The sequence below is a fragment of the Anthonomus grandis genome, chromosome 11 (assembly GCF_022605725.1).
Source record: "Anthonomus grandis grandis chromosome 11, icAntGran1.3, whole genome shotgun sequence".
Lineage (NCBI taxonomy): Eukaryota > Metazoa > Arthropoda > Insecta > Coleoptera > Curculionidae > Anthonomus > Anthonomus grandis.
Window position 1 is genome coordinate 12,635,518 of NC_065556.1, and position 18,933 is coordinate 12,654,450.

The 18,933-nt window shown below is 32.1% G+C and overlaps 1 protein-coding gene and 1 long non-coding RNA gene across 4 annotated transcripts in view; both read left to right on the forward strand.

Moving 5' to 3' along the window:
- LOC126741883 (integrin alpha-PS2) overlaps nt 1-18,933 on the forward strand; it is a 264,327-nt gene that overhangs the window by 126,086 nt on the left and 119,308 nt on the right. For all 3 annotated transcript variants that reach the window (XM_050448343.1, XM_050448342.1, XM_050448344.1), the window contains exon 5: nt 16,383-16,444. In XM_050448343.1, coding sequence (XP_050304300.1) covers nt 16,383-16,444 — 62 coding nt within the window. The remainder of the gene's footprint in view (nt 1-16,382; nt 16,445-18,933) is intronic.
- On the forward strand, nt 7,915-8,481 carry LOC126741898 (uncharacterized). The gene is made up of 2 exons (XR_007662429.1): nt 7,915-8,015; nt 8,100-8,481. It is a non-coding gene; the product is annotated as an uncharacterized LOC126741898 (long non-coding RNA).

Consider the following 18,933-nt stretch of genomic DNA (forward strand, 5'->3'; position numbering starts at 1 on the left):
TCATTAAGCCTATCCATACGTTAACCCTTGCATGCTGAAAATGTGAAACAACAGTCGCATGAGGGTTTTCTGTATGCCATATATGGTTATTTCTTAAATTCATTATTCCGGCTCTTGTAAATGTTGCCTCATCTGTCCAAAATATTTGATCTGTTCCTCACTCTTGCAACTTATTCAAGTACCACCTACAGAATTGAAGCCGCACCTCACCATCCACTGGCAATAAATCCTGAACTTTTTATATTTTATAAGAACTCTATGTACAGTGAAATGGTGAATCCTTAATGCAGCACCAATGCGGCGAGTACTTCTTGATCTATCTTCTGTAACAGCTCTCATAATCGTAGGTTCTTGTCTCCAGCATTAACCATTTTGATGATCTTCTAATCCGCAAACCTCAAATGGAACCAGTTTCCCCACAGCGTCTAAACACTTTTGCAAATGTACTTCTATGGGGTTGCCGTCTATTAGGAAAACGAAGCGCATACTCCCTTACTGCCTCCCGCGAGTTTCCATTTGCGACACCGTAAATAAATAAGTAACGTCCCGATATTCAATGTTTGTGAAACTAGGCATTATTTTTTAATTTCGTGTTTGTGACCCAATATCTTCAATATTGCGGAGGGTTGTTGGGTGGGGTCAGAAATAAAATAGAAACCTGTTTACCTAAATGTCGACGTTTCGACTTATATCAACAATTGTTGATTCTAGTTTGCCCACAATAACACCTACAATTTAACCCATGTTAAAAATAATTCTACGCTCCTATTATAAATGTGTTTTAATTATAACTTAAGAAACCTAGACTTAGTGTCCTGAGGATGACTTAATATAAGTCGAAACATCGACATTTAGGTAAACAGGTTTCTGTTTTATTTCTGACCCCACCCAACAACCCTCCGCAATATTATTTTTTAAGCACGTTTAAATAAAATTACCTATTTAACTACTTTAAGTCGAAGTGAAAACTTAATGATAGTTCTTGGCAAATTGTAAATTTCTATGCTTTTGTTTTAAAATCAAGTGATACATGGTTTGTGAATTTCCTTCTTTTGCGGATTCATTACCATTTACAAAAGAAGGAAAACCTGCCTTTTTTCTTAAATAATGAATATCGCGATATGTTATTTATTTACGGCTTCTCTAATGGAAATTTGTGGATTTGATGTGTTAGGCAAGATAGATCTACAAGTACTCACCCCATTGGTGCTCAAAAGATCAAGAAATATAAAATTTGAGAATTTTCAATTTTTGTGGTTTTCTTTATTTTGCCCATGATATTGCTGTGAAAACAAATAGCTATCACAAAAATAAGTATATCATTGGAAAGCATATTAAATGCAGTAGTTTTTGCTGAAAAAAAAACATCCCTATTAACCAGGTGATTATTCACCTCTTAAAGTTTGGCGGTTTTTATAGTAGACACCCTGTATAGATCATATGAGCAGTGTAATTCAAGTTTAAATTTAAAAGCTAATTTCTCATGTACTGCTAGAGCCACCACACTCTATAGTATTTTCTTTATTGTAAATATGAATGTAAAATGAGTTAAATGACTTGTTTAAAAAAGTTTGTAGCTTTACATTTGGAGATGTTGAGATACAGCCGGACTTTAAAGTGCTAAATAATTAGGATCCTCCTGAAGTGCAAGATTTAAGGCCATCAGCAAAGTAAACAATTTTATTTTATATAAAATATTGCCTGCTGTCATTGTTAAAAAATTGAATAACCTGAGCTCTCTCTAAAGTACTCAGTAATATGTTACACATATAGTTCGGTTCTTATGCTGAATTTGACTTGTTCACAACTCAATGTGATTTATATACTCTGTAAATAAATTCTCAAAAACTTTAGAATTGTTTAGAATCCATATTGGCCGAGTACTAAAAAAAATTAAGCTCGTCAAAATAAGATTTATAAAAGAAGGAAAATGATTATTTGTAGTGCCTTTTAATGATAAATTATAGGGGTCTAAAAAGCATAAAACAGCTTTTTAAGAAATTTTTAAGTGGTATGGGATGTTTGGCTATACCTAATCTACGAAGAGAATGAATAACTAAAAAAAAAAGATCATAATTTTTACCATTAAGACCAGCGATTTTTGTGTGCCAATATATTAAAATAAATTTTTTAGAAACAATTATTTTAAAGTTGTAATACTCCTTTTTAATTTAAAGTCTGAGACGTTGATTTTTTTCTGTACTTAATTATAGCCAATGGTGAAATTAACTACTATAAATATATCAATTGTCGTATACAAATTCCAAAACAAACCCGCCCCTGTTTTTCCCTCTTAGGAAAAAAAGAACCTCCCTAGACCATAAATATTTCAACGTACAAATTAGGGCTTAAGTCTGTTTAATGTTATTCACAAATGGACTGGAAGTCAATGAAAAAGAAGTCACAGAAGTTCCCGGCTTAAGACCGAAAATAGCCCGAAAAAGTAAACATTTTCGTTCGTTTCTGGAAATGCACCCAAGAACCCCCAAAGTTTGTTAGTGTTTGTTTTTTGGACGGATATACATATAGTTTTTTAAGAGGGGAAGTTGGTTAATGAGCTTAGTTTTTTAGGCTTAGTTTAAGGAATTTATGGTTTGTTTTGAATTTTGAAAGGAATTATGAAAACCGGATTTATGTCGTAAAATCTGTTTAGGGAATATTCCTGATTCTGATAATTTTTGATTCTGTATTTAAACAATAATTTAAATGTACAATTGACAAGTTTTTCAAGTATTTTTATGACATTCATTTTATATCTGTAATAATATTGTTGTAGTAATATTGAGAGATTGTCTAAGTAAATTTTTTTTTATTCAGAAGTTACTATTTTAACTGAGGCGCTCTTTGCTCGTAGATAGTAAAAAAAAATTGTAAATTTACTGTAAATATTTGTTCATCTACACTATTGTGTATAAATATAGCAACAAGCGATGTTTTCAAAAATATTATTTGCTCCTTTATTTATTCCATATTATTTCTTCGCTTTTAAGTACACGCCTCTGTATTATTTATAAATATACCGAGATATCATAAAAATGCCAATTCAGAGTATGGAAGGAAAATTATGTTTATTTATTTAGACAATATGCATAAATATAGCAACATTCTTGTTTCGCATTTATTTTATTAGTTAAATATCGATTTACCTGCTGTAAAGTTGTTATTTTTGAATCTCAAAATTAACTTAAAATGGGTCGCTCAAAAACCGTCTCTGGTGATGTAAGAAAAATTATTGTAGAGCATTACGAAAATGGTGCTAGGCAGAGTGACATTGCAAGAAGCTTACGGCTTCACAGGTCCATTCCGTATTCCTTCCGTATCCAGAGTTTGCAAAAAAATTCGCCTTACTGGAACAGCTGCACCGGCGCCCATTCCTGGTAGACCCAGAACAACAAATTTGAGGATGGATAGGCAGCTGCTATGAATTTCCAAAGAAAATCCTTTTTTGTCTTCTTCCCAAATTTTGGCAAAATTAAAAGAGAATGGAGGAGTAAACCTCAGTTCCAGTACCGTAAGGAGAAGATTATTTAATGCCAACTTACCTGCTCGTCGCTCCGCCAAAAAACCGTTACTCTCAAAGAAGAACGTCAAGGCTCGTTTTCACTTTGCCCAATCTCATGTCCACTGGTGTGTAGCTGATTGGAAGAAAGTCGTATTTAGTGATGAATCTAAATATAATTTATTCAGGACTGATGGAGTGATGTACGTCAGATGCCCCAGTGAACAAAGATTAAACAAAAAGTACATTTGGCCCACAGTTAAACATGGAGGGGGAAATATTCTTATATGGGGATGTTTCTCGGCTCGTGGCATGGGACCCATAGTAAGAATAGTGGGCAAAATGGATCGTTTCATGTACAAAGACATTCTGCAAACACATTTAGTGCCATATATGGATGAAGTCATGCCAGTAACAGCCATATTTCAGCATGACAACGATCCAAAACATGCTTCTTAATTTGTTAAGAGGTGGCTATCCGATGAAAAAATAAATATAATGGTCTGGCCATCTCAATCGTCAGACCTAAACCCTATAGAGAATTTATGCCATTACATTGACACCAAAATCAGGCACCTAACATGCTCTAATACAAATATTCTCTTTGAAATAGTGGAAAAAGCTTAGAAAGAAGTGAACAATGACTATATTATGAAATTAATTGAGTCCATGCCAAGACGATGTGTAGATATTATAAAGGAGAAGCGGTACTACACGAAATTTTGAATTGATTTTAATTTAGTTGGGTTATATTTTTTTTATAATTAAAACTATTTTTTGTTGCTATATTTTTGAATAATAAATGTGCATAAAACAATTTGGTGTTTTATTTATTATGATACAAAAAATATGATAATATGAAAATATAAACAGGCTCTAACTATTCTTGTAAATAATATATAAACCTTACTTATAAAATAGATACTAAAAGATATATAACAGGAAAGTTCAATGTTGCTATCTTTTTTCACAATACTGTACGTATGGTTTTACATAATTAAATATTCTTTTTATCAAAAAAAAAATAATCTAAATACAGATTTTCTGGTCCTTCGTCTTCTGATAGAAGTATTTCTATCAGAATAATTCTGATATGGTTCTGCTGTCAAATGTCCCTTTTTAATCAAAGTTTTAAATCAGATCTTCTGCTGTGTTAATTAAGAATTTGATGGTGAGACAATGTACACACCCATGGAAAAATATTTATAGATTGCATTCTAGAGCCTCTTCTGTGCATGTTACCCCTTAATCATATGAAGAAAAAAAAGGGAAGAGGTATAGGTCAATCAAACCAATATTTAAAAAAATATATTTTTTTGTCCCAATACATGAAACTTAAAGACAAATTCTGTATAAGTGCAAAATATTAATAATAAGTTATAAAAAAATTAGCTCTTCTACTAAAACTTTAGTCAAATAAGACACATTCTTTGAAAAAATCACAAAAATAATAAAAAAGTCCTTGTCAGTATCATTGTCATCGATATTGTCTTCTGAGTCCCCAAACAATTCGCGCTCAAAACAAGAGTCTTTGCTGTATTTATTACATGGTCCACAAATCGTGCACATTTCGTGCATTGTATTTAATCAATTGAGTCTTTGTAGTTTTTCCATTTAATCTTGCAGATACCATATTGAGATAGTCTTTTTCTTTTCCCCCTACTCTTTCTGGTAGAGAGTTGCTGTGTCATGGGAAAACGCTAAATGAAGGAGGTCTTTGGCTGTAGTTCGAAATTCCCCAGGAATATTTTGAGGATTTGAACATTACATCTGTAACAGTGAGAGACGATTCACTTCTAGGTTCCAATTTTTTTCTCTTTTATGTTTTTTCTCAGCTCCTGCTCCACAATGCTCTTTCAACAAATTAACCAAGCTGTTGTCTAAGACTCTTTCAATGTCTGTATTTCCTAGTCTATTAGGAATGCGCTTTAAAACTTTGTCAGGATTTTTAGGATGCAAACCAGTTATCTACCACATTTGGATTTACTCCTTTCCACAATCTGACCAGTAGATTCGAAAATTGTTCTTTTGGGATACGGCCTTGGAAACAAGACTGATCTATCATCTCTTTTCATTTTCTTTTTATTGGGGCGAATACATCAACATCAAGGAAATGCACTAAATGTGTGGCTTGGCTGGAAAGGGAGTTATGTAGATATGATGTACTATATATATTGTACCACATGCCTGTATCACCTTGGTGAAAAGTGGCTACTTGGTTGTTCTCTGATAGATTCGACGAAAGGCGGAAAAAGTTGGAAGAACCACATTTCGAATAAGTTCATGTCAAACCATTCGCTCGCACTGCTTGCATATTTTATTCCTTGTGACACCTTGCGTCCATTTATTATAAACATTCAAAGCTATATACAACTATTGCACATAGGAGTATTTCATCAATCTGGGCGGCCAAAATTATTTTTGGTAATCATGAATTGTAATCATGTTTCTAACATGATAACAATTAATACAGTCAATACTACCTACAGTAAATACTGCAAAATAATACTACAGTCAATACTAATTAAATACAGTCGACTGTAGCATTGATATGGTGTCTTTTAAGAAAGGTTCCGACAACTTTCTTCTTCTCGGTCTTATTCCCGTCATTACAGGATCCGAGTTTAGAAGAAGTCAAAAAAAAGAAGTAAAAAAAGACGGTACATAACAGTTATTATTAGTACGAAATAAAGATAATTCACCTGTTTAATATGTCCGCATTACATTCTTGTCGAGAAAATTTTCTTGCGAAGTTTTGGCGATAGAGGCGTATGTATTTGTTCCTGGCTTCAGCAGCCTCCTCAGACAGTTGTCCGATTGGCAGCAAAGCATGTCTTATCACTTGAGGCCCATGGATAGGTATTTTGTGGAGCGTGAGGGTCATCGGATGCCAAGGATACAGCTGGATATAAAGTTCTGCCGTTTCTGTAGCGAAAACCGAAAATTTTTTCGTATTCACCTCATGCTCACTCGACAAAACTTCCAGAATAATTTTCAGGCGATAGATAAATGTTGCGTCTATAACAGTAATTTCTGCAGACAGTTCGTGGTTTGCAAAAAATCGTCTACTGGTATTGCCGTCATTCGTGTTGCCGAAATTTGCCTTTGGGACAGCTACAATGAGACCCATCTTTGACTTAAATTCGCTTTGGATTGCGAGTTTCCTGAGTTTGACTTTTTCTTTTTCTTCATCGCTTCTGAGCTGCCACTTTTGTACTGGTAGTTTATAGGCCAAATGTAAAACAGCTTCAAAAAATCGTATTCGGGCATGAAGAATAGATAAACCAAACTCAAAAGTTTCCACATTAACTGTCCCCTTTTTTTGGATACAGTTAAAATCCTTTGAAGTTAAGCCACATAGGTATGTAGCACCCCATTGTAGATGATGTGCTTGTCACAGAGTTGCACACCTGAAATATTTTTTTTTTAATTATTAGGTAGAACTACAACAATAAAACCTAATAATCATGTTTCGGGTTCGATTTTTAAAATAGTAATAAACATTTTCAATTTTTGTTTTTTTACTCACCTTTCCATCGACCATGGTCAACATCATTGTATGCGATACCTCGCAAGCAATATTTTCTTTCATTTAGACTTTCGTTTTGTTTAAATTTTTTAAAGCATCTTTGATATATGATATTTCTTCTTTTGTCACATCTGTGGTTTCTTTTATAAATCTCAGCCTGATTGGGCGGCAATAACGAGGAGATGAGTGGGGTTCTGCCATAGTATTTTTCCATTTAAGGAACAAATAAGCCGTAAAGATACAAGTGAGCTTTGGAACAAGTTAGCGTCCGTGTCGGAGTCACATACAAAATTTTGTTTGAATTGCGCTTGTTGCGCTCCATCGCATCCCCATTTACATATGAGTTCCAAGGCATTTCTCTCTTCTTCGTCAAGCGTTTTAACTACTTTGTAAAGATCTGTCAGTAATCTGGATACAGTGTCATCCATCAAATTCTGAAGCTTAATATCTGCTAAAGTTTCGGTGACAGTAATAGATTCTTTGTCGGGGTTACACTCTTTTTTGACTTCTTGGATCTTACTGTAGCATGGATACATAGATGGATTATAATTTCTTATGATTTCGTACTGCCTCTTTGATAAGTCTGCTTCGATGAACATTGATAACTTGTTGCGGTGTTAGTTATACCATCTCTTTGGATTTACTTGCACTGAACGCTTTTTTATAGGCAGTGGCTCGTTTAGGTGTAGAAGTGATTTCTTTCAGCACGAGAGGAGCATCACGTTTCCCTTCATTAGCTAGAAAAGAAAAGCAACAAAACGGTTAATATTTGGGTTCAAAAACCTATGTATCTACCATCAACTTACAGCAAATATGTGTTATTAAATCAAGTATTCTGCGATATTGACAAATATGTCAAAAACAAAGTTAGTTGTCATATACCCGTGATTATAAATATTTCAATCCGAAAATATAATTTTAAAAATGGCTGCAAATGATAATAGCCGATACGTTATATCTGAAAGGAGCAGCACCGAACAGCACATGGTGAATATATTTGACAGGCATTTAAGACCCGTTTTGAGGGAAATAAGTCGCGATACTTTAATTACATTTATTTACTGAATGCAGGATCAGGAGGTGCCAATGCTAGAGTGGGACCAAAGTAGGTTGCAGCAGGAAATTTTAAGTGTCCTACAAAGAAAAACCTGGTCTGCATATATTGGGTTACCGAACAACACCGAACAGCAGATGATGATAACATTTGACAGGCATTTCAGACCCGCTTTGAGGAAAATGAGTCGCGGTTCATTAATGACGTTTATTTACGACATGCAGGATCAGGAGGTGCCAATGCCAGAGCTGGACCGAAGCAGGTTGCGGCAGGAGATTTTAAGTTTCCTTCAAAGAATAACTAGGTCTGCAGACGATGCGCTAAATTAAGCTTTTATAAATTAAGAATATGAACCTAATTCCTTTTTTATTTTAATAATATAAAATTATGATAAATAGATATGTGTGTATTTTTTTAAAATCTGAACGGTACTTTCTTTAAGTTGGTTATTATTATGATCTTTATATTTTTTAGATGATAAATTTGCTGCCATTTTCGGCCTTTAGCATTGAATCGTCTAAAAGTAATTTATTTTGTTTACTCACTTACCTAATTTTACTTGAGTTGCAAAAGTAAGTTCTTCAAGGTCATTGTCTCTTCTCAAAGTTTCCGTTTTTCTTCTCTTGGTTCTTTCACTCGAATCATAGAATTTTATTTTTGGACGGCCAACTCTTTGAGAGGACGAGCTCAGATGTTTAGGAAGTGAAATGATTCCATTCAGCCATCCTTTGTTATTCTTTTCGAATTTATCCCATATAGCATGTGACTTTTTCCATTTTGATACAATTTCAGACGAATTTCTCGTTTTACTTTTATTTCATCCTCATCAGAAAATGGTCCAAAGTTAAGGATGTATCCTTCCAGATTTTTGCATTTTTCTGTTATATTAACACCTTCTGACTCCCTGACAAATGTAAATAGCATCCTACGTGTCATATTTCGAAAGCCAGATGCAGCTAACACATGAAAAAATCACGAAATGTCACATTTCAAATTATCGATATTTTGAGATGTCCTCCTCCCTCCTTTAAGGCGTTAGTTCAAAAAGTTGAAAAAACTGGACATTTATTTTTTGTACCATAGAAGACAAATATGTAGGCTATTCAAAAATATTAATATCAATGCCTGGCAAATCCCGGCACTTTCACTTAATCATTTTTGATATATATTTTTTTTAAATGTTTATTACTAAAAGGTTATCATCTTAAAAATGGAATACCAAAGAAAGTATACAATAAATGTAAAAAAATAAAAATGCTGTTTGTAAGTACTTACCTGTTATCATTTGTTACCAATTTGTTACCATTTTTTATCTTTATTTACCTGTAACAATAGAAATCCGGCGGTAAAACACAAAAAACCTAACCTAAAAAAAAATAAATAAAAATACTCGCGGTGTGCAAGTTAGCCCGGGGTGGACAAGTAGCTCTCTGCTTACGGTATCTTGTATATTGTATTTCGTAAGATATATCGTCTTGTTAATGATCTTCCTTCTTTTCTTTCTTATTTTGTATCCTATTTTGTTAATATTTCTATATCAGACGCTTGATTTCCTAATACCATATATTATTAAGATATTTTTTAATATTCTACATAAATATTTATGCTAAAATAAACACTTAGTGTGATAATAAACTTTAAAATCATCAGAAATCGGAGTTCTAGACAATAAAAAACAAATGTTGGCATGCTGTCAAAGGAAAAAGAAATATTGTCCCTTATAAATCCTTTGCTGAACTCTCTCAAGCTCGTTAATGTATTGTGTGATGTATGTGAATGACTAAAAAAAAAGAGACTTCAACTTAAATCTGATAAAAATGAAAAGCAATTTAAGAGAATCTTTATCATAAAATATATAACTAGATAGACTGAAGATAAGAGCAAAAGTCCGGTAGTTAGATATAGGATATAGGGTTTTGTATTGTTTGGTAGAAGGTAATTTTTTCTTTAACGTTACTCCTAAATAAAGTAATGTCAGTCTCAAGACGGGTCAGATCTACATGACCGATTTGATTAAATGATATTACTTAAAGCTTGTCAATATTCATCATTAATTTGTTTATGTTTCATTGTATTTTTTTTAATTGCAATTGAGTTTGCAAGAAGTATTGTTTAGGAATGTGTTACATGAAAATGAACGTTGACTTTGCGACAATGCCTTTGCAAAATAGTTGTGTTCATTTCATGCTGTTGATAATAACATTTTGTTAACGTAACTTTATTAATAAGATTTTAACAATGAACTACCATATCGACAAAAGAAGCATTTGTTTTTCATCTATTGGAAATCTTTATTGTGTAGCTGAAAAACTTTAGAAACCTGTTAATAATCATTTTAAATATTTAATTGTTAGTACCTATGCTAAAAACGGACAAATTAGGCTTATTATATGTGGAGAAGGTATTACTAATAAATCTTATCAATGCACTTTAAACTGACTTTTAATGACCTAAGAACCTCTTCTTCAAAAGTCTATTGGTAACAATATAATGTCTGTGTGGTTCTTAGGAGTAGTGGTTTTGATAGAAAGTTAAGAATTTCAAATTTCTTATAACATTCATCAAAAAATTTATTTTATGTAAAACTATGTAATGAAAAAAGAACTGTGTAACAGCTCATGATATAAGTTATGGAAATTTGTCGTTTTAACAGTACAGCAAGGTTTTAATGACTTTTCTATTTTTACTTACTTAAGAAATATTATTTTCATAATATAAATTAATAGAAAGTAAAGGGTAATTCTGTACTTAAAAATAGATCTGAAGACTATTCTAATAATTCTCGTTTCTTAATGTATTAAAATCATGATGAAGCTTATAGTGATTAGAACAATATAGAAAAATTTAGGAGGGAAAGTCTTTGCTCCACAAATAAAATGCGAATTCTAATGTCAGCAATGATGCATTGCAGCAAGTGTTTTTGTCATCATCAGACTGTAAAATATATTACAAACAGTTCAAAAAATATTTACGAACATCTCTTGCGATCAATGATTTCAAAAAATACAAATTAAAATAGTAAAATTGTAAAAAATTATCAAAAAATTAATAAAAATGATTTGCGTACTTAGTTTTCTTACAATTTTTAATTTTGTTACAATTTAAATCTGTATTTTTTAAAATCATCTATCTCAAACAATATTCGTAACCCTTTTTGAACTCGTTGTAATATGTTTTAGAGTCTGATGATGGCAAGAACACTTGCCAAAACGCATTACTCCCGAAAAGACTTTCCCTACTAAACTTTTTTATATTACCTTGACTCAACCATAGAATAGACTTTTTCCTTGATCAAAACAGTTATTAAAAGCACTTGTTTTTAAAAACTCTCATTCAGATAAAATTTCATTGTGAAGATGCACTATGGTTTTTATGTCTTTCACGTTAAAAGATAGCATGGTAAATTTTTTTAAATACAGATAATTTAAATGGCATATAGAGTTCCATTTTTTGGCACTTTTTCGTTTCCAATCTACAAAGTTTGGTACAGGTGTATATATATTTGTAATAGGGAATGAATAATTCTCTTCCTATAATGTTCACTATTCGAGTAAGAAATAAGCATAGGCAATTCATAGCTATCTTGTGAAAGGTATTTTTTCTATTATAGGTTAATGAAATGTCTGAGATTAAGGTCATATTTTATCTCGATAATATATTTTTAAGCTATTTTAAACTACTTCATTATGTTCTCATATGCTCCATCGCATTCGATAATACTACAAATTAATAAATAATAAGCAGGTGCAAAGTATTACATATTGAAATGTGATGTTATCCAGAGGACTATATTCTTGTAACATTTTTAAAAAGATAAAACTAGTTTTGTTCATGGAATAATCCTAGTCCAATTTTTTTTTTGTGAGATCTTAAATATACTGATTCCATCTTAAGTGGCGGCCAAATTAATTGACAGAAGTTTGTATATTAGTAGTAATTTTATGTTTTACTGCTTTTCAAGATTTTTCGATCAGTAAACAAAATATTACTCCTAGAATTATTTAAAAAAAAATTGCTTTAATGATATTAAATAAAATTAGCCCTAAGTCGTCCTCTCTCATTCTTTTATTTTCAAGATAATTCCCTAAAAGTAATAAAGTCAGACCGGAATACCACTATCCTGTAGCATTGCAAAAAAGGTTCAATAGTTACTATATCAAAAGCCATATGATTTAGAAAAACTGTAACATAAATCTAGGTTGTTATAAATATTTTTATTATTATTATTACAGAAATTTATTCTAAATCTCTCTGATTCGACGTTTTTTACTAAAATATGTTGTACCATCTGATAAACAGCATGTTTTTCGTTCTTATTTAAATGTAGTTGCTTAGTTTTATTTTGACCATTTCACGCATGAACGCTGGGCAGTCTCCAATTACGTGGTCTGCATTTTCTTCTACGTAGACTGTAGAAATGATGCCAGGGACCAGTCTAGAAAACCGTCACTAGATGAATTTCGCTCCTTTTTATGCGCAGTAATTGTTTGTTAAGATAGGCAAAGGACCCAGGTATGTAAGGCACACATAGCCTGTCTCATGACAGATTCTTCCGTCCATCTCCGGACCCTCTTTTTGTCGAGCTATCGAGCAGACTCTTTAGTAATGCGACAGCTACTTTTGGGTATGCCATTATAGGTTCTGGTCCTACCGACAGTTTTTCTGATCTTAGTCTAGCAAGAAAGGTCGCTTTCTTATTACCACTATAACCTAGTGGTCAAGCACCCAAAGAAACTCATGCCTGCAGGCTCTGCCCTTATACACCGGTTTCTAGTAAAGACCTTTATACACTCGATACAAGCTTGGAGCTCACCTTTTTGGCCATACTAGCTTTATTGGCGGCTGTCTATCCGAACAGATTGACATAACTTTATTGCCGTACCAGCAATTTAGGAGGAGATCGAGAGAGTCTCCGAGAGAATAGAGATTTTCCGTCCGTATTTGAACACAGAGAATACTTCATCTTGGAAGACAGTTGCATGCTGCTACAGCGAGTAGACCCTGCTAGTATATGGTGCTGCGCCAGCTCTGTCGCTCACTCTAAAGCCGCATGTCTACTAGATACTCGCCCCCTTTACTAATGCAGGAATCCTCTTTACCTGCCGTATGGATACATAATAGCCTACTGTCGTAGGTATATACAGTACTCAGTGAAGTACAGTAAAGAACAGGACATTTCTGTACGACCTGCAACCAGATTTTAGCTAAACCAGCTATAACCAGCCTCACTAGCCCGTACCTAATTAAGAATATGTAGCCTGCCCTCCTGGCCTCGATTTGTTTCACAACGTTCAAGACCAGAAGGTTCAATAGTCTAGTTATACAGAGTTTCAAGAGTTCTAGATAGGGCCATTCGCATATATCCTGCGATGATATGCGCTAATGATATGAAGTGTTAGACTATATCCAGTTGTTCTAAAAGATTTATCTCGATCAGTATACGGGGTGATGTTTTTACAAGCAGACCCAAAGAAGGAACCTTTTTAATCATAATATCTACTTGACCGTACTAAAAGAGTTTGAAATTCAAGGAGGTATCTAGAAAGCATACTATTTTGAACTATTTTAGCTGCACGCCTCCTGGAAATTTAAAGGATATATGAGTTCTGTTTTTTTTGTAGATAATCCTTAGCCCCTCCAAGAGGTGACACCGGCCCACTATGGATAAGTTTGGGATTTTTCATTCCTCGGGTACCTCTGCGCATGGATTTTTTTGCACTGAAATTTATTTTTTTACTATATCGAACTAACTATCCGAACATCTTGTTCTCATCGCATACATCATGGAAACACTGGGATGTATCGGGATATGAGCACATCTAAGGAGAGGAGAGCCCTTTAAAAATTTGTATTATGCCACTTTCATTGATTTTTTGAGTCGAAAATTGGCTTTTAAAGATCTGAAGCTCTGGCTCATAAGAAAAGTAAAAAACCGTTAGAATTAGGGCTATAGAGTCCATAGAAGCAGAAATATCCAGCATCAGAGTTTGAGATTTTTCATTTATCTGGTACGCATTTTTTTTAAGGACTACCAGGTCGTCAGTGTACGTTAGTGTACATACCTCCCGTTTTTAGATCAATAATTTTTTTGTAGTATTTACGGTACTTATTTTTTCTTGACTATATAAACCTGCAATAAAATGACGAAAAAAAATGAAGAGATGAAGGAGAAATTTAAAAGTTGTACTTTCTGCAGTTTTTATTTTGTAGCTGTTTTTTTTTTGGTCAAAATTATGAGTTATGCCTCTATACTTTTCTACCATAATTTTAATAGAATTCGCTAAATGGTTATTAAATTTCTTACATAAAACATGTGTTTTAAAGTGACCCTGTCTTAAACAAATATTATAGGCTCTATAAGGGGTCCCATAAATAATGGTAAATAATTTAACAGTAGATTCCTTTTAAAAAAAGAATGAAGTTAAGTTAAATTTTTCTAGTCCGAAAGTCAAAGACCACCAAGATAGAGGATGATAAACTTTATGTAATTTTTTTTTTTAAATTTTGGCTGTATACTTAGGATTTATTCGCTTTAACAAAATTTGAAAAATTGTTTTTTCTATATGGCAAATCTTAAAATTAACCTTTTTTAAAATTATGTCATAAAGGGCGTCACCAGCAAGATTTTGATTTTTTTGTGAAGTTTTAGGCTTTAATTTTTTATTTAACCCTTTTCAAGATACTTACCTTTAACATTTTCAATGCACTCAAAAAATGACATTCATAAACTATTCAAATTGCTTTATTATACCTCGAATGAATAATAAAATACAAAAGCTAAATTTAAAATAAAAATTATGAATATTTGCCAGTAAATGAGGTTTTTAAAATTGTTTTACTGAAAAATCTCCGAATCTTGAAAAATATTTGCTGATTTCGAAATGACTTAGCAGCCGTTAAGATTTCTACCATTAATTTCATGTATGCCATGCCATGCCATCATATGCAAAAATCTAAGTCTGGAATTTGTTCGAGCCAAAGTCTTCAACTTCCAAGTAATATAATAAATAACAATAATTAACAGAAGTAACAATAAGAGGTAATAGATAACGATACTAAATGTGTTAGTTCGAATTTTTATAACCACTCATCAAAGTAACTGACAAAAAACATAAATCCTGAAAGTGACAATGACATTTATAATAATTCATCTAGTTTGGCACGGCCTACCCGTATTGTATCGTAAAATATACTCTGTATATAATTTAAATAAAAAATTATATTATGTCAAGCCTAAAGAAGTTAAAAAATAAAAATGTTGCTGGTCGTGCCCTCTATGACATTCTTATTGTAAGATTTGTCATATAAAAAGAACCAATGGTTTAAATTTTTGTAAAAAACGAATAATAAATGCTAAATTTATGGTCAAAAATCAAAAAATTTTTATCAAGCTTATCAACCCGTATCTTGGTTGTCTTTGTCTTTTGGACTAGGAAAATTTAACTTAACATGATTTAAAAAAATCTGCTGGTTAATTACCATTATTTATGGGACATGGCATAAACGGTTTGTCTTAAAACTACGTTAAAAGATATAGAACATACGTAATACATAAAACTAAGATGTATGATTTTTTTACAACCACATCGGAAAAGTTGATCGTTTCATAATTGGCAATAGAAAAAATCATCCACAAAGACCAAAAAATTATTGTCGATTTTCTTATGAACAAATAGTCTTAAAACAATTTATGTGTTACGATAACAATAATTGTACACAGGTTATAAAACATAAGTGTTAATGATAATATAACATGAACCGTTGATCCGCATACGTTCAACTGTTCCTCAAAGTTTACCCAGTAAATCAACAAGTTCTCTGGTGCATTCACATACCCTGCATAAAAACTTAAGTACCTTTGGTCGTTTAAAAGCAATTATTTGAGTCGTGCCTTTCATTTAGCACCGATTTAATGACGGTTTTACGAAATTTTTAGTACCGCTCCTCGACGAAAAGTGCACGTGCGATTCCATCTGGGTACCAGATGGGTTGCATATCCGAATCCCCGGTGATAGTCTTTTTTTCTTTTTATTGTTCTGTTTCCGTTTTTGTCTCTTTACTTGGCAACTTTTCGGTTCTCACGGACGATGGATGAGTACTTTAAAAATTACATGGTCAACACATTTTTGGGATAAGTTAAGATATTATGGCTTATCTATTTTGCGAAATTTTAAAGGTTTTAAAGATTTTATGAATTCGATGCATAACAAAAGAACATATGTGGGTTTTTTCAGTTAAATTTAATTTTAAATAACTTTTAAGAAGAAAGGCTGAATATTTAAATACTATTATTTTTTCAGATCACTGGGGTTATCATCGTCAAGGATCGTGCCAGGCTGGTTTTAGTGCTGCTATTAACACTGTAAGTATTTTTTTTATATTTAGTATTTTCTTAGCATCAATATTTGATTCTAGTATATTTTTTAATGAATTTTCATTGTATATCCATATCAAATAAAAAATCATAAGAAGTTCATTTAGGCCATGGTTACTTTTGTGTCCCAAACTTGGATCTTAAAATTGTTATTTTAAGCTCCTAAACATTTTTTGTTGTATTTTTCTTATAATTTTTATAAGTAGAGTATAATATAGTCTGCAAAATATCGTAAATACTTTTTCCCAATTTTTTCATTCAGTTTTTATCTCATTCGAGTCAGACGCAGGCTCTTTTTCTTGGGGCGCATAATACTTTTCAAATCTCACTAGTAACAGACCAAGAAATCGCAATCGAGTCACTAAAAAATAAATCTATTGCTGGTTGAGACGGTATTTACTGTAAAGAACTGTAAGCATGCCATCATTAAACCTTTAAAAAAATTCATTTAGTCGTAGTTTATCACCAAAAAAATTTCTTGAACTGTGGAAAGAGGCCATACGCGTGTCCTGTTTTTAAGAATGAGGACCATGAGTCTATTAAAAACTACAAACTAATTCCCACCACTTTGCTAGGGTAGTAAAAAAAATTTTTTACTTACATATTTTACCATCATAACACCGGAAATAATAATAAAATTAAACTAAATTTTCTTTGCCTCTCACACAGTAGATATAATATAAATTGTTATGCGCCCCTCTTTTTTAACAAATTGCCAAGAAATGTTCAGTCACTTGATAATAAAAAATTTCTTAATGCTATTAAAACAACATTAATGAAAAATATTATACAGGGTGTCCGGAAAAAGGAGGCCAATCCTCCGGTCACATATAGGGTGGACCAAAATAATGACACTTTCGTTATGCTATTTTTTAATTGGGCGTTCGGTATTCAATATAGAGGGCGTCAAAATGAGAAATATAAAATCGGTTTTTTCAAGTAAGTCGAGTATTTTATAAGATATTAAATTCAAATTTGGTGTAAAAGGATTTTTTGGAACGAAAAATTAAAATCCGTTTACGGATTCACTATAGCTTGCAGAGGGCGCCACCCTCGGTATATTGTATGTGTTAAAAATGCCAAAACTTTTTTGTACTCCTGTATAATAAAGTTCTAGTAAGAAATTCTAATTATCCAATCTTTTCTTTTAAAAAAAGTATTCTTAGTAAATGTCGGCCTAAGAATCCGTTTATAAGATATCTTGAGTCAACAACTTTAGCTATTTCATCTTCAAAAAGTACAGGGTCTTTTACCCGACGATCCCGAGGCAAGACCTGCTTTTTGTAGATGTGAAATGCATAAAAAAAATATGGATTTTATTAGAGTTACTGACGAAGCCACGTTTACCAGAATTGGCACATATGGGCTGAAGAGAATCCTATAGTTGCCAGCCATAGTTGAGACACAACATCAAGTAAATTTTTAGTCAATGTGTGGGCAAGTGTTGTGTTTAACTTTCTTTTAGGACCTGTCATTTTACCAAATAATTTGACTGGTGATTCATGTTTGTTGTTGTTGGTTTAACAAATACTGCTGTTTATAAATGATTAATCAATTATTATCTTTACCCAAAAATACACTTTTATTTGCTGATGATCTAAAGATTTATTCTACTATCGTAAATTTGTCTTAATATCTCGAAATAAAAAATAATTATTTTTTCACAAAAAAAAGATCCAATTGAATGTTAATACTCGCTCTCGACAAATCTGAACTTGTGTCAATCTAGTTCGGACTTGGGTGTACTTTTTAATCCTGAACTAATTTTTGTAGTTCAGGTAGAGTCTGTCTTTAACCTCGCTAGTGGTTTTAATTGTCACGGTTTCAATAACACAGAAGCAGTAAGAACTAATAAAAATGATTTTTTTTTGTTTTGAATATTCTATAAATACGCTTCTGTTATTAGGAGTTTCTACTAAGCAATTCATAAATACTCTATAGGAAAGATTCAACGAAAGACTTCTTAACTATCTATCCTCTAAAGTTGATGGTATCTCTTGAACTAAGGAGAAATAAAACTTTCGTTGTGTTATTGCATAGAATGCTGCGTAGAGATATTGACTGTTGTGAATTACTAGAAAAATTAAATTTTGGTATACGACGAATAAATTCTAGAAGTACTAAAAAACTTTTTATTACACCAAAGCAAAAATCAATATGGTCCTATATTCATTCACCTTTGTATGTAATATGTCCTAACGCTAATAGAATCTCTTACATTTGTGATTTATTTGTGTGTTTACATGCTAAAGTTTTAAAGGCATTTCGGATTATTAAGTTAAATTGTTTGTTTGTTAATTTTTTCTCTTAAACATTTGGGTATATATTTTGTGTAGGTTGAGTAAAATTTCCGAAGTTTTTTTTTAAATTTCAGCCTTATTTGTTTTTTCTTACTTACTGATTTTTAATGTTAAGATTAAGACTTTTATTAGAATATTTACTATGAAAGATACATTACTACTAGATATATTACTATG